At 35.3% G+C, this 21,435-nt stretch overlaps 2 protein-coding genes across 2 annotated transcripts; both read right to left on the bottom strand.

The window, feature by feature from the left end:
• Positions 1-4,078: 4,078 nt before the first annotated feature.
• Positions 4,079-7,800, bottom strand: LOC116143464 (putative receptor-like protein kinase At4g00960). The gene is made up of 6 exons (XM_031428928.1): positions 7,578-7,800; positions 5,493-5,605; positions 5,202-5,412; positions 4,866-5,103; positions 4,564-4,714; positions 4,079-4,399 (listed from the first exon to the last, which is right to left on the bottom strand). Exons 1-6 carry the CDS (start codon positions 7,798-7,800, stop codon positions 4,079-4,081), a joined length of 1,257 nt encoding a protein of 418 aa, XP_031284788.1.
• A 5,145-nt stretch (positions 7,801-12,945) lies between these two features.
• Positions 12,946-14,176, bottom strand: LOC116143483 (putative cysteine-rich receptor-like protein kinase 16). Its single transcript, XM_031428942.1, has 2 exons — positions 13,865-14,176; positions 12,946-13,290 (listed from the first exon to the last, which is right to left on the bottom strand). Exons 1-2 carry the CDS (start codon positions 14,174-14,176, stop codon positions 12,946-12,948), a joined length of 657 nt encoding a protein of 218 aa, XP_031284802.1.
• Between the last annotated feature and the right edge of the window lie 7,259 nt (positions 14,177-21,435).

Raw genomic sequence — 21,435 nt, forward strand, 5'->3', positions numbered from 1 at the left:
TTGGGATCTGGTGGACTTGCCTCATGGTAAAGCTGAAGTGGGATGCAAGTGGATTTATAAAATCAAGACTCGAGCAGATGGATCAGTTGAACTCTACAAGGCTCAACTTGTTGCTAAGGGGTTTACCCAAGATTATGGGATTGACTATGAGGAGACTTTTGCTCCTATTGCTAGACTTACCTCTGTCAGATCTTTACTTGCAGTTGTTGTTGCTGTTGTCCGATGTTGAGAACTTTTTCAAATGGATGTTAAAAACACCTTCCTTAACAGTGATCTTACTGAAGAAGTTTACATGCAGCCTCCACCTGGCTATGAGCATCCTCCATATAAAGTTTGTCATCTCTGTCGCGCACTTTATGGGCTCAAACAAGCTCCTCGAGCTTGGTTTGAGAAATTTCAGTCAGTGGTTTCTCAACAAGGCTTTCTTTCTAGCCCATGTGATTCTGCACTCTTTCTTCGCACTACTGGGATAGGTACTATCTTTCTTCTTCTCTATGTAGATGATATGATTATTATTGGTGATGATATTGCTAGAATTCGAGATCTTTAAGCTTTTCTTAGTTAGAATCTTGAGATGAAGGATTTGGGACATCTTAACTACTTCTTTGGCCTTGAAGTTACTTCAAATCAAGATGGATATTATCTCACTCAAGCAAAATATGCCTCTGATTTACTTTCCAAAGCTGGGTTGACAACAGCAAGATAGCCACAAGTCCACTTGAGTATAATACTAAGCTTCTAGCCACTGACGGTTCTCCACTTGCAGATGCAACTCTTTATTGATAGTTAGTTGGCAGTCTCATTTATCTTACTGTAACTAGGCCTGACACTTCATATGTTGTTCATCTAGTCAGTCAGTTTATGAGTGCACCTTGATCTACCCATTTTGCTACAGTTCTTTGAATTCTATGCTACATCAAGGGTACTCTGTTTCATGGTCTACGCTTCTCATCCCACTCCTCTCTGGAGCTACAAGCCTATTCTAATGCAGATTGGGCTGGTTATCCTATTGATCATTACTCCACCACTGGTTATAGTTTCTTACTTGGTACTTCTTTAATTTCATGGGGTACTTGTTAGAGTCATGAAAGTGACTCTATTTTGGTGATAAAAATACCCCATGTGTGATTAAATTGAAGTATATTGAGATAATTAAAGAATTTATGAATTTATTCACGAAAATCGCTTCCTAATATTTTTCTTATGAATTTAACGTGTTTGGAATGATTTTGGAAAGTATATGAGTTGATATTAGGTTGTGGTTTATGGATTAAGGGTGATTTTGTCTCATTTATGCTGTTTAGGGGGTAAAATGTCATGTTTTAAGGGGCTGATTTTGTCACTTTTTAATTGTGCAGGGACTAAACTGAAATTTTGCAATATGTGGTATAAAAGAAAAACTGCAGATCGCGTCAAAGGGGGACTGTTCATCTTCACTTTTCCGGCGACCCTTCATCTTCCATTTCCGGCGACCTCCGGCGACGCTTCATCTTCCTCGACCCCAGATCATCATCCCGTCAAAGCCACGGCAAACCACCACGGCAAACCACCACCGAGAACCACCACGCCGCGACGCTTCGTCTTCCACCGCGACTCTTCGTCTTCCCGGCCAGTTTTGGCCATTTTCCGGTGACGTTCCAGCTCCCCAAGGGTAGATCTCCCTTCCCCACAGCCGGATCTACACTTCCCTAGCTTCAGCCGCCGCGAAAACCGCCGGAATCCGTGATTTAGCCGCCGCGACTCTTCATCTTCCAGCCCAGATCCTGCTCATTTCCGGCGACTTCTCACCTCCCCAGGACCTGATCTGAACTCCCCATCACCAGAGCTTTCCATCGGTACCTTCGGATCCCATTTCCGCCACCGTTTTCCGGAGACCCGCCGGAAAATTAACGTTTTCCGGCGAACCGCGGCTGTTCGTATTCCGGGCTGTCCGTTGGTCGTTTTCGGCCCTTCTTCGCATCATATCGCTGTCGGTTACCTCCTCTTCGCCATGATCAGCTCCGTTTCCACTGTTTCAGCCTCCGTCATCACCACCATGAGCGGCTAAGTTCCCGGTTGTCCGTTACGGTGTAGGCGAGATCGAGATTGACTCCATTGATCTCCTCATCAGCTCTCGACTAGTTGGATGAGCCCGAATGTTGGATATTTGGTTAAGTTTCTTGTATTCAGATTATATTTGTTTTCGTTTCAGTTTGTTTGCGATACTTTAATATTATTCTGATGCTCGATGTGTTGAATTGATAATGTCCATTGAGAACGTTTATTGATATATAACTTTTTGCATAATTGAATGTCGGTTTGAGATTATTGAATGTTGATTATGACTTTAAATTGCTTCGGTACTGATTGCAATCAAGTTGTAGTAGCGTTTAATATCATTTCTACTAGGAATGCATTTATTGTGTAATTAGTTGATTGGATGATACAAGTTAGTAGGTTGTACTTGTTAACGTTGTACCAACTAGTGGTGTTTAAGGGTTTAGCATTTTTCGGTTAGTCAATGATAGTCTTTAACCAATCGATCTGTAACTAAGACGACGGGGAGACAGGATAGATTATGCCTAGATTGCCGGGAGATATTTCTATTGATTTGCCTAGCCTTGTAGGATTAGGAAATTGAAGAGCGAGGAGAGGAATTGTGAGAGTTGGTCTTGAGTCAAACCGAACCCGTAGCGACAACGCTTTTAATATTGTGTTTTAGTTAGCAATTTATTTAATGCCTTTTAATTTCTTGCAAGTAATTAGTTTCCTTAGTTTAATCAATCATTTTGTCAATTTCTCTTTCGTTAACTCAAATATACATTAGGTCGTTAGTCTTGCTCTCTGTGGATTCGACCCTGCTTACCGCTAACTACGGTATTTAGGTTTAATTTTGTGACCGTGACGACCGGTCTAACAGTACTAAGAAACAGTCTGTTGTTGCCCATTCTAGCACTGAGGCTGAATATCGCGCTCTTGCTGATACGACATCTGAACTTTTGTGGTTACACTGGCTTCTGAAAGATATAGGTGTTCCTCAATCAATACGTTCTGCTCTTCACAATGATAATCGTAGTGCCATCCAGATTGCACATAATGATGTGTTTCATGAATGTACTAAACATATTGAGATTGATTGTCACTTCATCTACCATCATCTTTAGCAGGGTGTCCTCTAGTTACATTCAGTTTCTTCTGAAGATAATCTTACTGATATTTTTACAAAATCTCATCCACCTAGTCAACTTGGTAATCTTGTTTCCAAACTCCAGTTGACTTCGCCACCAAGAGTTTGAGGGGGGATGTTAGTATATTAGTATCTTATAATATCCCTAGAATATATGATTATTCCTGTAATTAAATATTAGTATATATATTAGTATCTTATGATATCCTTAGAATATATAATTTTTCCTGTAATTAAGCTATTATTTCCTGTAATTATGCTAGGTTAGAATCTTTCCATATAGTTTATTTTCTTATTAACTTTGGCCTTCTCCTCTACATATAGAGGTCTTCTTTGTATAGTTTAGACACACATAAATTACAATTAGTTTTTGATGGATTTTTCCTGTCTATTGACATCGTCCAATGATGTGGTGGGAGTGTCACGTCGGGTTTGTGATGGAAAGTTTGTGAGATTCGTTAATCAACGTAATATTATCCTAAAATTAAACAAGGTTTTTTTTTTTCTTAAGCGGGTTGGTGTATATCATGTACTCCCAAAATTCAATTTCACAGCCCCTTTTTTTAATGAAAATATATATTACTAAATTGTCTTAAATGAAATAAACTAAAAGAACAAAATAAATGAATAAAAAAATATTATATTACTAAATTAGCATGTTAAAGCTAAGACATGTTTTAGCCTTCAGAAATGATGTAATTCTTCTTATTGGATGAAATTATAACTTTTCTCTGACTTTTCATTCTTAGATAATTTATACGAAAAGATTTCATGCATGGATCATGATGTTAGCCAGGGGAACTTAAAAATAGTGTTTGCATATAACTATATTTAACCAAAAAAAAAAAAAAGTTAGTCAAAGCAAAGCACATATATATGCTAGCTTAAAGATACAAAATCAATCTACAGGCATCATTGAGGGCTAAGTTCAGTAATTGAAGCCTCGTTCAACGAAAACTGGAAATTATTTGATTGATCCAATGCCGATGATTCTAAATTATCTGTTGTTGTGCCGGAGTGCATAAAAAATGCAGGTTTTGATGGTGTTGGCAGGGAAAGTGTGCCACCAGTGAGCATGTGAACTGCTAAAGCCATTGTAGGTCTATTGGCTACATTTTCTTGAACACAAAGCAACCCAATGTGAATACATCTCATCATATCTCTATTGGAGCCAGCACTCAAATTGGGGTCTATTAGATTCGCAGCTTTACCTTCAATCCAATTTCTCCATGCCTACAAATTTTGACAAAGACAACGTGGTCAATGACCACATTAATACTTATCACTTGATCCAAAAATTAAAACCATTATCAAGTGTACAACAATAATATTTAAGTCTAACATATTACTCAAAGGGTCGGAAAACTTGAAAAATATTCCTATTGAATTTTACTTACGTAGGTTAATAAATCTTCTGGTTCCTCTTTGGTAGGAAACGAACTATTCTTTTGACAACTCATGATTTCTAGGACTAACACACCAAAGCTGAAAACATCGGACTTGGCTGAGAAGTGTCCATGCTTTATATACTCTGGAGCCATATACCCACTAAAAATTGGACTCAATCAAATTTTATTTTGTAACAAAACCAACGTATCATGCTTTGATCATAAGCATATATTATTATTAATTATGTTTTTGCATATAGAATAAACTTGACGATTCTTGAGTTGTTTATGTTAATCTTATAAATACTTACAAAGTCCCGGCAATTCTACTTGTATCGCCTTGAGTTTGATCTATTGCCAACAACTTTGCCATTCCAAAATCTGAAACTTTTGGAGTCATGTCAATATCTAAAAGAACATTACTAGCTTTTAAGTCACGATGAATGATACGAAACCTAGAATCTTCATGAATATAAAGAGTTCCTCGTGCTGTGCCCTTTATGATTTTGTATCGCATCTCCCAATCCAATAATAAATGTTGGGTTGGATCTACAAACTCATCAATGCCATATAAGTAAATTACATTAAATGGAATTAATATACTCTTTTCTTACAAAGAAAGCCAAAAGTAGTGGAATTAATTATACCATATATGAAGTTATCTAGACTTGAATTTGGCACAAACTCATAGATGAGAAGCTTTTCGTTTCCTTCCAAACAAAATCCTAGAAGTCTAACCAAATTCCTATGTTGAAGTTTGGCCATCAAGAGGACCTCATTTTTGAATTCTGTTTCTCCTTGTGCAGAACCTATATCCAACCTCTTGACAGCTACTTCCTGTCCATCAAGAAGCCTACCCTGAAAAGAAAATTTATAATTTAACTCATTTTTATTAACAATTGATATTCATTAATTTTGGTTAGTGATTAATTACTTACCCTATAAACAACACCAAATCCACCACGTCCAAGCTTATTATCAATTGAAAAATTATTTTTTGCAACTCTGATAGTGCTGAAGTCAAATTGTAAGGATTCCACATTATCATCGTCTTAAAAACAACAATAACACAGTTGAGTTAATTAGTTGTTGCTCTTATATAACCACAACTAGTACAAAACTACATTTAGAGGATGCTCAAAAAGAGTCTTTTAATTCAAAATATTCTCAATATATAACCTCTTTTAGATGGTTTAATAAAAAGGGTTACAGTACATCAACTTAAAATTTTGACACAGTTTTTTAGCAATTGATTCAAAATATTCTCAAACGGCTAGGAGTTGATGAGGTGGTAAAGAAAATAACTACCTTCAGTTTCCTTCTCATATCCATAACTATTACCAATGTATTCCAATTTAAGAAATATTTTAAGTTACTCTAACCTAACCCAATAAAAATTAAAAAAATCTTTCCTACAAATGTCATTATAAGCAAGATACACTCACCTCATGATTGGAGTCTGATGTAAAGAAGATTTTGTCATAAAAAATATGTCTTCTATTTTCTAATGACGGTTGCTTTTGAAATTACTTTTATACTAATATTTTGTAGAGTTAGTGTATTTAATAGAGTAATACTATACATACAAAGTCTTTTTAGAAAGGAATAATACCATATGTGAAAACTCCTCATACAAATTTACCCATACATACTAATGTGTTTTAATGTAATTGGATGATTTAAAATTATTGATGATTTATACAAATTAGGTTATATGATGTGTTAAACACATGGGTTTGTCACATTAGTTTATAAGTTATAATTTGTATAATTAGTTTGTACATGTAACATTACTCTTCACAAAGAAATAAATACAAAGTGATGTGGCATTACTATTTAACTTACATATCAATTAATGAGTTGATTATTTATATTCATTGTATCACTTACATTTTTTCATAGCACTTTTTATATACATCTTTGTATGAAGATTTTATAAGCATATTATTGTTCCATGTAATGTTAAAAATTAAGAGTGTTTTCAAAAAAGATTAAATTTTAAGATATTTCATAAAAGACCCTTTTCCATTAAGTTATAATCTTCTTTGTAAAGTATTTGTTAAAACTAAATTTAGAAACTACAGCTACTAATTAGAAAGTCTTTGATGTGCGTATCATCTATGCACTTAACCAATCATGAACACAACAGAAAAAATCTAGAATTCCATTGAGGTACCCAATCATTCATATTATCATTTAGTGAATTTGTGTCACCTCTGAGTATTTTCTCTCATCTATCTTTAGATTGATTAATTGTGATTGTAGTTATTAAATGCAATACCAGTTAGCATGTATGCATTATTTATGTTACCACATCAACAATACCACTATAGTATCGCACTCGTCATGCATGATTAGCTGGATGTAAATAGAATGTACATACTATAGAGACTTTCTTGTAATGTATGACCTTCTACTGCTCGCTTACCTCCCATCATTCGCTTTGTCTTTCCTGTTCTCCTCCAAAGAAGGAAACAAGTGAAGGCACAAGTGCTACGAGATAACCGTAGAAACAACAATGATAAAAACGGTCTTAGATGTAATGCCTCCTTTCTCTGCGTATATAAGCACAAACCAAAAAAAAAAAAAAAAAAAAATTGTCAACCCATGATGATGCTAAGAAATCTACTAGCTAGGGAATTTATCATGAAAGATACACATCCATCTTTCATGCCATATGTCCATTTAAAAAATACAAAAAATACAAACTTCAATATTAGTTGGTGCTATAGCTGGTTTATTGACATCATCCAATATAAAATACAAAAATTCAGCAAGATATTTTTTGGACTAATATAATATTGAGGCCCACATATTAGCTTAAACTTTTAGTTGGGATGACAACTTAACATAATATCAGAAGCAAAGGTCTAATGTTTGAATTGTCATAATCAATTGGACAAAGAAAAATGAAAAGAATTCAAGTTTCATTGAGAGTTCCTGGTGATATGCTTATACATAGATCTGACCCTATCATTTAAAATAAACATTTATTAATTATATTTGTGAATATATATATATACCTTTTGTGATCATTTCCTTATACGTTAACTGTGGAGGAGGAGGAGATGGGGATGGAGCACCAGGAGAGGCTACATAGAATGGCCTCGAATCCCATCTATAAATACAGCTAGGTCTCACAGTAAGGCAACCTGCTTTGCCATGGTAGTGGCTCTCACAGAAAACCACAGATTGACGAAGACAAGAACCACAATCACTTTCTGAAATATCAGGAGTACACCGCATGAGTGCATAAATCTTCACAAAGTCAGTCAAATTCGCTTCTCTAGTTCAAACTTATTTGTAGAATTATTAGAGCCAGTAGAAGCTTTTTTCAGCAACCGATTCATCAAACTCTCCCAAGTCTGATCAAACTGTGCCATGTTGATTGTCATATCAGTCTCATAGCTGCCTCCAGCCATGGAATATGATAAAACTAACTCAGATATGGAAAAATGATATTGAATTCATTTTGAATTAAAAAACATAGTATAGCAGTGTATTCTTTATATACAGCAATCTTACAATAAACTTAACAAATATTAACTGACATAACCAATTAACTAACGTTATAACAAACTAATAACTACTTGAACCTAACTTCTTAACAATAACTAACTCAGCTATAACAGCTAACTAACTTCGTATTTATTCTTTAACATCAGCTAACCAACTTCGTCTTTATTGTTCAACATCCCCCCGCAAGCTAGAGAATGGATGCTAAGCATTCCCAGCTTGGATAAATTGGTATGGAATTGAGCAGGTGGTAGGGCTTTCATGAACAAGTCAGCTAATTGATCTAAAGAAGAACATGGCATGAGATGAATCAAACCGTCTTGAACTTTCTGTCTTACAATATGGCAATCAATTTCAATGTGTTTGGTATGTTCATGGAAGGTGGGATTGGCAGCAATCTGAAAAGCTGATTTGTTGTCACAAAAAAGGAGAGCTGAGCCTGAGTGAGTGACGTGGAGATCCTTCAGCAAGTAAAGAAACCATTGAATTTCACATGTTGTGGATGCAAGTGCACAGTATTCAGCCTCTGACGAAGAACAAGAGACAGTGGATTGCTTCTTGGAACGCCAACTGATCAAGGAAGAGCCAAGGAAAACATAGGAACTTGTGATAGATTTCCGTGTATCAGAACATCCAGCCCAGTCAGAATCACTGAAAGCTTTGAGGGAACGAGATGATTCAGCTGGGATAAACCTTAAGCAGGACAACTCTTTATATATCGAAGAACATGATGAGCAACTTGTTAGTGAATCGATGTAGGCTTGTCAAGGAATTGACTAAGTTGTTGAACGGCAAAAGACAAATCAGGCCGTGTAGAAGTCAAATATAACAGTCTACCAACCAATCTTCTATAAGATGAGGGATTAGATAAGGGATCACCAATAGTTTGAGTGAGTTTACAAGTGTAGTCCATTGGAGTTTTGGCAGGCTTACAAGCCAAATATCCAACTTCAGAAAGAATGTTAAGAGCATATTTTCTTTGGCATAAGGCAATACCAGACTGGGAACGAGCCACCTCTAAGCCAAGAAAATATTTTAAGTCACCAAGATCCTTAATTCAAAAAGCATCATCTAAAAAAGCTTTGACAGCATCAATTTCTGCTAAATTGTTACCTGCTAATATAACATCATCTACATATACTAGCAAAACTGTGATAGAAGAAGCAGAATATTTAACAAAGAGAGAATAATCTGATGAAGATTGTGTGTAACCCAAAGAAACTAAAGCAGAAGTAAGCTTGGAGAACCATTGTCTGCTGGCCTGTTTAAGTCCATAAAGGGACTTTTGGAGCTTGCAAATTTTGCTAGGATTTGAAGAATTGAAACCAGGAGGTAATACCATATATACCTCTCCAAGTAAATCACCACAGAGAAAAGCGTTATTGACATCAAGTTGTTTAAGATGCCAATGAGAAGCAGCAGCCAAAGCAAGAAGCAATCTGACAGTTGTAATTTTGGCCACCGGTGAGAATGTATCAAAATAGTCAATACCCTCAGTTTGAGTATAGCCTTTGGCTACTAACCGAGCCTTGTAACGCTCCACTAAACCATCTACTTTATGCTTAACACGGAACACCCATTTGCAGCCAATTGGGGACTTGCCAGGAGGGAGATCTGTGAGTGTCCAAGTGTGATTCTGCTCAATGGCAGTAATTTCTGCTTGTATGGCTTGTCTCCAACAGTCATGTTTAATGGCTTGAGCATAAGTCTTAGGTTCAAATATAGTTGAAACAGCTAAGGTAAAATGAAGTTGATTTGGTGAAAGGTTGGAATAAGAAAGAACAGAAGATAAGGGATAAGTAGTACCTGACTATGGGACCGAAGGTTTAGGTGCAGTGACCATATTGCAATGATAATCTTTGAAGTATGAAGGAGGCTTTCTCAACCTTTTTGAGTTACAGTCAGGTGGTATTACAGGAGAAGAGACAGGAGAATTAGTAGAAGAAAAATTATCAGGTGGTAATGATGATGAAGTAGATAAGGGAGTGTCTTTAGGAGGACAAGGATCTGAGTCAAAAACTGTTGAATGTTGAGGTAAGGGTACTGAATGATCTGCAGGTTTTGAAAAAGGGAAACTGTATTTGTAAAAGAAGACATTACGAGAGAGAAAAATATCTCTAGAATACAAGTCTAATAAAACAAATCCTTTAGTACCAGATGAGAATCCTAAGAAGAGACATTTCCTAGCTCTAAAATCAAACTTGTTTCTGTGAGCTTGTAAAGTGGAAGCAAAACACAAGCAGTCAAAAGTTCTTAATGAATCATAATGAGGAAATTTTTGATATAAAAGTTCAAATGGTGATCTGTTTTGCAGGATAGGAGAAGGAATTCTGTTGATGAGGTGAATGGCATGAAGTACTACATAGGTCCAATATTCTTTGGGCAAGTTAGACTGAAAAAGTAAAGATCTAGCAACATTTAGAATGTGCTGGTGTTTACGTTCCACCACACCATTTTGTTGGGGGGTCTCAACACATGTTGTTTGATGATAAGCTCCCTTTAAGGCATAGAAATAAGGCATTATAAATTCAGCACCATTATCAGTGCGAATGGTCTTTATTTTAGCTGAAAATTGGGTTTCTATGAGACTAAAAAATGACTGAACCAGTTTCCTAACTTCTGATTTTTGTTTGATCAAATAAATCCATGTAAATCTAGAATAGTCATCCACAATAGTTAAGAAGAATCGATGACCATGAATAGAACAAATTGAATAAGGTCCCCAAATATCAACATGAATCATATCAAAACATTTAGAAGTTTTGGAATGACTTATAGGAAATGGTAATCTTGGTTGCTTAGCCAAATGACAAATGGTACAAGCTTTATTATCATGATATTTAAGGCTAGGAATACAAGATGCTAAGTATTTTATTCTAGAATCAGATATGTGGCCAAGTCTATAATGCCAAATATCAAACAATGCAGTACTTGATGTTAAAGAGACAGACGGATGGACAGGGCTAGCTGTAGAAATAGAAGATTTTGTCATTGCATATAGGCCATCATGCACTTTAGCTAAACCAATCGTTTTCCACAAAGTCAGATCCTAGATTAAACAATAAGAATGTTGGAAGATCAGGCAACAATTTAGTGAGGATGTTAATTTTGTGGCAGATATCAGATTAAAGGAAAATTCAGGAATATAAAGTACATTTGTAAGAACCAATTTTTCAGTGAGACTTACAACCCCATAATATTGAGCAGTGATTTTAGAACCATTCGGTAATGTGACTAAGATTGGTTTGATTTGCTTATAGAAGGAAGACAAAGAGTGGGCAATGTGATCTGTTGCACCTGTATCTACAATCCATAATGAAGATTTAGCACAGGTTAAAGCAAAATGTTTACCTGAAACTGAAGAAAAATGAGATGTAAGGGTTGACTGTGGTTGAGAAACAACAACTTGGTTAGTCACATGAGATGGTTGCTCAGAATTGGATGATTGGAGCAAAGCAAGCAATTGATGGTATTGATCTTGAGTCAAAGAAACACCAGAACCTTATTGACTATTGACAGTGATATCGGATTGCATAGGAAGATCTGTGCCATTTTCTTCCACAGTTACATTATGAGCAGTGGGATTGTGACTTTTGGACTTGTAACCAGGTGGGAAACCATGCTTTTTATAGCAAGTTTCAATAGTATGTCTCGGTTTGCCATAGAAAGTGCAAAACCAATTATCTCCATTGTGTTGTGAATTTGCTGGATTGAACCTCCAAGTGTTCTATGATTTGTTAGCTTGAGAATTTTCTTTAACAGCTTTATTAACAAACACTTTAGCAACTCCAAAATTCATCTGTCTTTCTTGTTGCAAAACTAAAGAAAAAACTTTGTTGATTGGAGAAAGTGGATCCATGAGCACGATTTGAGTTCTGACCACAGCAAATTGATCACTAAGTCCTTTAAGAAACCGAATGACATAATCACTATTTTGATACTTCTTGAAAGTTGTCAATACTCCACAAGAACAAGGTCTGGCACAGGTACATGCAGGAAGTGGCCTTAAGTTTTTCAACTCATCCCAAAGAATTTTTAATTCGGTGAAATAATTGGTAACACTTCAATCCCCTTGTTTAAAACCATAAATCTCTTCTTGTAAATTTGAAATTCTAAAAATATCTCCTTGTGAAAAACGTTCTTGAATGTCATCCCATACATCATAAGCTTTATCTATCCATAAGATGCTACTAGTAATGGATAATGAAAGAGAATGAGTGAGCCAAGAAAGTACCATGGTGTTGCATCTTTCTCAAACAGAGAACAGAGAATCAGTGGATGAAGGGGCTTTAATAGAGCCATCAACAAACTTCAACTTATTTTTGGACAGCAATGCCATCTTCATAGCTCGTGCCCAGGTATGATAATTGGGACCAGCAAGGACTGGAGAAACAATTACAATAGCTGGATTTTCATTAGGATGAAGGTAATAAGGATTGGAAATGTCTTGTGTTGAATTGGATGTTAAGGCCGCCATTGATAGAGTGCGAAAAGTAAAAAAATTGGAAGAAAAAAAATTTTGTGTTTAGAGGAAGCAAAAATGCTCTGATACCATGATAAAACTAACTTAGTTATGGAAAAATGATATTGAATTCATTTTGAATTAAAAAACAGAGTACAACAGTGTATTCTTTATATACAGCAATCTTACAACAAACTTAACTAATATTAACTGACTTAACTAATTAACTAACGTTATAACAAACTAATAACTACTTGAAACTAACTTCTTAACAGCTAACTAACTTAGCTATAATAGCTAACTAACTTCGTCTTTATTCTTTAACATCAGCTAACCAACTTCGTCTTTATTGTTCAACAGGATCCGCCTCCATTTTTTCCGAAAATCGAATGGTCTGAATTGTGTACAATGCATTAAGGACCCTTTCCCCATGCAACTGCTTCTTTCTGGTTCAAACATTGCTTCATGATATCTTCGGCCATATAACTGACACCACTGACACACTGTTCTGTAGAAGAATCTCCTCTACAAAGAGCAAGAGCATAAACTTTGTCAGGCTCTTGGCCAACACTTGCAGTGTAAAAAAAACCATCATGTAGAATGACATTAGAAGCAAGAGATGAGAGAATCAAGTTCCTGTTCTTCTCATAGGTACTATTATTTGTGAAATTCCCTATGTAATAACATATAGTTCCTTTAGATACACCAATGTTTATAAGCAAAATAGAAACCAAACAAAGCAAATATATGAAACCCATCTGCATTTTCAGAACTTTGTGGAAGATGAATCATAATGCACAATTTATTAAAGTGAAATATATAATATTTTCCTAGAGCAACTCATGACTTCCTTGCACAAATGTGAATACATTATGGATGTGGAGCAACTCATGACTTCCTTGCACAAATGTGAATACATTATGGATGTGGGTCAAACTATGTACTATGTTTTAGCTGTTTTTAAGGATTTTTGTTTTTCTCATTGGACTTATAGTGGAGCATGATCGACCTAATCTTCTGAAAATAGTGAAGTCTTCTAAATTCTAATTAAACAAACTGATTATGATGGTAACAATGAAAGTGCATGGCAATGGCATATATGCTCTTTTAACGACTTGCTTTAATACAAAATTATCATGATGGGTTTTGTTTATGTGTCAACATCTTGCGTTCACCAACCCAACGATTAAAAATTTCTTTATTAACTCTTTCATAAACATACGTCCAACACCCTTGACATACAAAAATTGCACATACATTATTATATAAGGTTTTGCTAGAGATAAATTTGTTATATATATATGAGAGAGAGAGAGAGAGAGAGAGTAAAACCTCTTTATAATGATACTCAATATATGAATAGTCATAAAAAATTCTAGTTCCAATTTGAGNAGAAGAATCTCCTCTACAAAGAGCAAGAGCATAAACTTTGTCAGGCTCTTGGCCAACACTTGCAGTGTAAAAAAAACCATCATGTAGAATGACATTAGAAGCAAGAGATGAGAGAATCAGGTTCCTGTTCTTCTCATAGGTACTATTATTTGTGAAATTCCCTATGTCATAACATATAGTTCCTTTAGATACACCAATGTTTATAAGCAAAATAGAAACCAAACAAAGCAAATATATGAAACCCATCTGCATTTTCAGAACTTTGTGGAAGATGAATCATAACGCACAATTTATTAAAGTGAAATATATAATATTTTCCTAGACCAACTCATGACTTCCTTGCACAAATGTGAATACATTATGGATGTGGGTCAAACTATGTACTATGTTTTAGCTGTTTTTAAGGATTTTTGTTTTTTTCATTGGACTTAGAGTGGAGCATGATTGACCTAATCTTCTGAAAATAGTGAAGTCTTCTAAATTCTAATTAAACAAACTGATTATGATGGTAACAATGAAAGTGCATGGCAATGGCATATATGCTCTTTTAACGACTTGCTTTAATACAAAATTATCATGATGGGTTTTGTTTATGTGTCAACATCTTGCGTTCACCAACCCAACGATTAAAAATTTCTTTATTAACTCTTTCATAAACATACGTCCAACACCCTTGACATACAAAAATTGCACATACATTATTATATAAGGTTTTGCTAGAGATAAATTTGTTATATATATATGAGAGAGAGAGAGAGAGAGAGAGTAAAACCTCTTTATAATGATACTCAATATATGAATAGTCATAAAAAATTCTAGTTCCAATTTGAGATAGTTATAAATACGAATAAATTTCATATTGTAATAAGTTATAATTTTTCTAATTCCTACTTTAAGAAAAGTTGCCTTCACATAGTAATAATTATCTGTATATTACAAAAAAAAAAAAAAATTATGTTACATTAAAAGTTTAAGATAAAATAAAATATTTATCTAAAGTTGTTTGAGACAACGATTTATGCTTTAGAATTGCTATCACATATTTTAACTTGTTAGTACATAATAAATAGCTAGTATGGACACCTTCTTGTTGAAGCCAAAATATTTTTAACTTCTCAAGTATGTTTAGAGGTTCATGACATAAATTTTTTTTTTTTTTTTGTATTTTTGTATTTTCGTACTATCATCTTCAAGATTATTTCATTTCTCTTCTTGTCTAATTGCAGCAATAATTTCTTCTTCAGTAAAAACATACACAATTTTTTGCTCATTTAGATGATCGAGGAATAAATTAATAACTATTCAATTAGTGTAGTGAAGTTGTCGAATCTGATAACTCAATTCTACAATGACTCTTTTATTTTCCTCATCCACTTCATTTGTAACTTGCAATTCATCGACATTAGGGGTCCTAATTTTGCAGTTCTTAAAACTATTGGCAATTGTCTATGACTTCACATCAATTGACCATGCGTCAACTATATTTATAGTTCTATCAATGACACTTATCTTTGCTAGCATCAAGATATGATCTTCTATTCGTTACAAAAGTAGGCAATTGAAGTATTGAATTAAAATCTTAATACTACTAAAATATGAATTGAAATCCTAATACTGTATTACTAAAACATGACTTATAAAATAAGAAATCAAAACAATAATTTTTGTAATTACACCTCGATTAAGTTATAACCTCCTCATAGTAATAAAATTAGTTGATCTCATTATTATGACTATAGAGGGGTTTTACTGTATAAATATATTATTTTTATTGAGGTTAATTTGTTTGTTTTAGTATGGTCTTAATTTGGTATACAGTTTTTATATATCGGGTATGATTTTTTCAGTAAAGCATGCTTGCTTGAAATCCCAAAGCAAGTACGTGGAGGCCTAAGCCTAGAGTAAATAATAATAATTTTTTTTTAAAGTTATAATTTATGCTTACATTTTATCTGATTAATATATTAATTATTTTTTATATTCAAAATTAGAAAAATTGTTTACATTACAAAAGAATTAGAAGAAAACAGTTTTAATCGTCTTACAACTTTTTAAATCATTTCAATAGATTTTTCATCTTATTAAAGACGTTTTTGTTTCATTAAATATTTATTTTTTTAATTTTTTTTGTAATCATGACTAGATATCGTATATTAAAAATCGGAGGATAGTTTATGAAATTAGCCGAAATATTGTATATTGGTATAGAGCTACTCATTTTTATGACTTCCTGGTACAAATGTGAATGCATGTTGGCCAAAGATATGTACTATGTTTAATTGTTTAATCATTTTTATGTTTTTTCATTGGACCTGATGGAGCAAGCTTCAATTAATCTTCAAAAAGTAGTGAAGTCTTCTAATCACACATTAACAAAGTGATAAGAAGGGACAAATTAATTTGATGCTAAAGCTAATGAAAAGTGCTTGGCAATGACATATATGCATATTTAAAGACTTGCTTTAGTATAAATTTATATGAGATGGGATTTGTTTACGGTGATCTTGAAAATCCTCTGTAAACAGTGGGTAAATCGGTAAAATTTAATTAGGTGAACAGCCGGATCCTATAAAATTAACAATAAAGATCGGTTGATAAAAGAATCTCACAAACTCTGTCTCACAAACCCGACATGGTAGCTGTTAGTATATCTATTAATATCCCTAGAATATATGATTTTTCCTGTAATTAAGCTATAATTTCCTGTAATTATGCTAGGTTAGAATCTTCCCATATAGTGTATTTCCTTATTAACGTTGGCCTTCTCCACTATATATAGAGGCCTTCTTTGTATAGTTTAGACACATAGAAATATACAATCATATGATTCCTCAAAACTCTATTTATTTCAATGTGGTATCAGAGCCACTCCTCTGATCTTCCTGTCCGTGCAAGCCGTTTCATTGATATTTCCTTCTGCACCAATCTTGGCTTTCCCTATACTGACATTTTCCTCTACTGACAATGGGATTTTCAGGGTTTTACATCTGATTTTTGCTCCCTTTTTTTTTTTTTTTATCAAATCTGATCATAAACAGAGTCTTGAAAATTGTATCGGTGTTTCTGTGTTAAGATTTTCCTGATACGCTTTCGCACGCACCCCCACACACCTCCTGAATATTCTACATGTTTAACCATGTGCCACATATCTCCAGCAGAAATATCAAGCTTGTTACAGCCAACTTCAAGCCCAATCCAAGTAAGCCTTCCCAGCCCATTTTTCTTTCTTCTATAAATCAGCCCATTTGATTCAAAGTCCAACCTAGGTCCACCCGTTACTCGTTGACCATTGACCACAAAAAAAAAAAAAAAAAAAAATAGTATGTCTCACTCCTCTCCCAACCTTGGTACCGTTGTTCGTCCTATTGATAACATTTTAGATGGCTCAAATTATAATATGTGGGCTCAAAATATGGAAGTATTTCTTAGAGGACGAAAATTGTGGTGTTATTTTTCTGGTGATATTCTTGCCCCCAAGCAATAAGATGGTGAGAGTCTTGATAAGTTTGCATGTTGGCTTGAAGATTGGCATAGTATTCAGTACACAATATTGTCTTGGTTTATCAATACTTTTGTCCCATCCATCCATAGCCTGCTTCTCAAGCTTGGTAATGCTCAAGCTGCTTGGAATTTTCTTGCTAATTGATACAACTGTACTCATAATGCCTCATTGTAGTTCTAGCTTGAGACTAAGCTTTATCAGATGCGTCACAAATCAGGTTAGTCCATTGCTGATTTCTATTCTCAAGTTGATAATCTTTGGGAATATTTGTCTGCTGTAGATCCTCACCTCAAATGTTCTGATGACATTGCATTGTTTGCAACCTACCGTGATCGTCGTAAGTTTATGCATTTTATGATGGCACTTCCTGAGGATTTTGAATCTACTCGGGCCTCTCTTTTGCATCGCACACCTCTTCCCACTCTTGAGACTGCAGTTGGTGAACTTATTTCCTAAGAAAATCGTCATTCAACCATGAAGATGCAAACTCCAGATTCAGTTTGCCATCCCTCAGACTACCTTTGGATCTTCTCTAGCCTTAGGTCGTTTTCCTTCTCAGTCCTCAAAGACTGTCTTCTGGAAATACTGAAAATGTCCAAGTCACTCTATTACGGAATGTCAAAAATTGCAGAATAGAAATCAGTCTCGGGCCCCCTTGTTGCAAGCTGCTGCCGTGGCTCCTTCTGCTCTTGAGTCTGCTGCTGAGCCTTCTTCAGTGTCCACTACTCTCATTGCTATTGACATTGAGGCTTTAATTCATCATGTTTTATCCCGGTCTTCTAATGCTTTGTCTGTCACCTCAGGTGCATCTCCTTGGTTTTTTTATTCTGCATGTTGTAATCACATGACCTCTGATTCCACCATTTTTTCACAAAAATCTACTTTATCACCCAATCCTATCATATATATTGCTGATGGTTCTCATTTATCTGTTAGTCAAATTGACAACACCTATCTTGTTCCCAAGTTATCCTTAAATCTCCTTTAAGTTGGTCAACTTTGTGAATTAAGTCTTCAGCTTACCTTTTCTAATGCTGGTGTTAATGTGCAAGATCCATAGATGGGTCAACTCATTGGGACAGGTCATAAGATTAGACGTCTGTTCGAGCTTGCTTCTTTGCAGCTTCCATCCCATCTATCTCGCTCCATTGTTGCTCCTGCCATCTCTTCCTAATTATGGCATTCTCGGTTGGGTAATGCCTCTATACCTCGTGTTCGTCTTTTGGCCCCCAAGTCACCTAGGTTCTATAGGTTTTGAGTTTTTTGATTGTGTTTCTTGTCAACTTGGCAAATAAACTCATTTATCTTTTAATATAAGTGACTCTTTTTCGACTGCACCTTTTGATTAGATTCACTATGATATTTGGGGTCCTGGCCCCACTCATACTGAGGGGGGATTTCATTATTTTGTTATCTTTGTTGATGACTATTCTCGTTATACATGGCTATACTTGTTATAGCATCGATTTGAGCTTGTTCGTGTTTCCCAAACTTTTCACAAAATGGTACAAACTCAATTTCTCGTACCATTAAAGTTTTTCGTTCAGATAATGCCATGGAATAATGACAAAACTCTCCTTGAGTTTCTGAATCAACAAGGCACACTGTCACATCGTTCTTGTCCCTATACCTCTCAACAAAATGGTCGTGTCGAATGAAAACATCATCATATCCTTGATATTGTAAGAGCTCTTTTACTTTCTACTTCTTTACCTGAAAAGTTTTGGGGTGAAGCTGCTCTTATTGTTGTGTACCCTCACCTATACTTCACACTAAATCTCCTTATGAGCTTCTCTATAGTATGGTTCCTAACTATTCCTTACTTCGTGTCTTTGGTTGTGCCTGTTTTGTTACTCTTCCTCCTCATGAACGAGCCAAACTTGAACCCCGTTCTCGGTTATGCTGTTTTCTTAGTTATGACTTGACTCAAAAAGGTTATCGTTGTTATGATCCTATCTCCAAACGTCTTCGAGTCTCTCGTCATGTGGAGTTTTGGGAACACAAACCATTTACTAGCATATCCACATTCTCCCCTTCCTCCTCTAACCACTCACTCATATTCACTGATCCCTCTATTGCTCTATTTTCTGACTCTTCTGCGGAGATTTCGAGCTCCTTATACAGTTCTTCCACTGTTGCCCCCAATCCAGTTGATGTGTTTGATGGACCACTTGCCACACCACCCATTCCTCCATCTTCTCTACTCCCTGAACCTCGTCGTTCTAGTCAGGTAAGTGTTCCTCCTACTCATCTTCGTGATTATCATTGTTTCTCTGTCCTTGCCACCCTCCATGAACCTCACAATTATCTTGAGGCTCATATTGACCCTCTTTGGCAGCAAGCTATGTATGATGAATTGAATGCTATTGTCAAAACACATACTTGGGATCTGGTGAACTTACCTCATGGTAAAGCTGTAGTGGGATGCAAGTGGATTTATAAAATCAAGAATCAAGCAAATGGATCAGTTGAACGCTACAAGGCTCGACTTATTGCTAAGGGGTTCACCTAGGAGTATGGGATTGACTATGAGGAGACTTTTGCTCCTGTTGCTAGACTTATCTCTGTCAGATCTTTACTTGCCGTCGCTACTGTCTAGCATTGGGAACTTTTTCAAATGGATGTTAAAAACGCCTTCCTTAATGGTGATCTTACTGAAGAAGTTTACATGTAGCCTCCACCTAGCTATGAGCATCATCCACATAAAGTTTTTCGTCTTCGTCGCGCACTTTTTGGGCTCAAATAGGCTCCTCGAGCTTGGTTTGAGAAATTTCAATCAATGGTTTCTCAACAAGGCTTTCTTTCTAGCCCATATGATTTTGCACTCTTTCTTCGCACTACTTGGGCAGGTACTATCCTTCTTCTTCTCTATGTAGATGATATGATTATTACTGGTGATGATATTGCTGGTATTTGAGATCTTCAAGCTTTTCTTAGTCAGAATTTTGAGATGAAGGATTTAGGACATCTTAACTACTTCCTTGGCCTTGAAGTTACTTCAAATCAGGATAGATATTATCTCACTCAAGCAAAATATGCCTCTGATTTACTTTCCAAAGCTGGTTTGACAACAGCAAGATAGCCACTAGTCCACTTGAGTATAATACTAAGCTTCTGGCCACTAATGGTTCTCTACTTACAGATGCAACTCTTTATCGATAGTTAGTTGGCAGTCTCATTTATCTTACTGTAACCAGGCCTGACATTTCATATGTTGTTCATCTGGTCAGTCAGTTTATGAGTGCACCTCTATCTACCCGTTTTGTTATGGTTCTTCAAATTCTAAGCTATATCAAGGGTACTCTGTTTCATGGTCTGCACTTCTCATCCCACTCCTCTCTGAAGCTACATGCCTATTCTGATGTAGATTGGGCTGGTGATCCTACTGATCGCTGCTCCACCACTGGTTATTGTTTCTTACTTGGTACTTCTTTGATTTCATGGCGTAGTAAGAAACAATCTGTTGTTGTCCGTTCTAGCACTGAGGTTGAGTATCGCGCTCTTGCTAATACGACATCTGAACTTTTGTGGTTACGCTGGCTCCTGAAAGATATGGGTGTTCCTCAATCAATAAGTTCTCCTCTTCATTGTGATAATCATAGTGCCATCCAAATTGCACATAATGATGTGTTTCATAGACGTACTAAACATATTAAGATTGATTGTCACTTCAATCGCCATCATCTTCAATAAGGTGTCCTCCAGTTACATTCAGTTTCTTCTGAAGATAATCTTGCTGATATTTTTACGAAATCCCATCCACTTGGTCGACTTGGTAATCTTGTTTCCAAACTCCAGTTGACTTCGCCACCAAGAGTTTGAGGGAGGATGTTAGTATATATATTAGTATCTTATAATATCCCTAGAATATATGATTATTCCTGTAATTAAATGTTAGTATATATATATATTAGTATCTTATAATATCCCTAGAATACGTTTGGTTCCATATTATTATCCATATTCCCAATCCTATTCCCCTGATATTGTTTGGCACATTATTTGAGAA

The sequence above is a fragment of the Pistacia vera genome, unplaced genomic scaffold, assembly GCF_008641045.1.
Source record: "Pistacia vera cultivar Batoury unplaced genomic scaffold, PisVer_v2 Contig1132, whole genome shotgun sequence".
NCBI lineage: Eukaryota > Viridiplantae > Streptophyta > Magnoliopsida > Sapindales > Anacardiaceae > Pistacia > Pistacia vera.

What these genes read in the sequence shown, in the direction of transcription:
- LOC116143464 (XM_031428928.1), bottom strand. Translation starts at nt 7,800, where the DNA reads ATGCGGTGTACTCCTGATATTTCAGAAAGTGATTGTGGTTCTTGTCTT. An exon ending in TCTAGATAACTTCATATATG is followed by an intron (nt 5,104 to 5,201) that starts GTATAATTAATT and finishes ATGAGTTTGTAG; the next exon opens with ATCCAACCCAACATTTATTA. An exon ending in AGTAGAATTGCCGGGACTTT is followed by an intron (nt 4,715 to 4,865) that starts GTAAGTATTTAT and finishes TCCAATTTTTAG; the next exon opens with TGGGTATATGGCTCCAGAGT.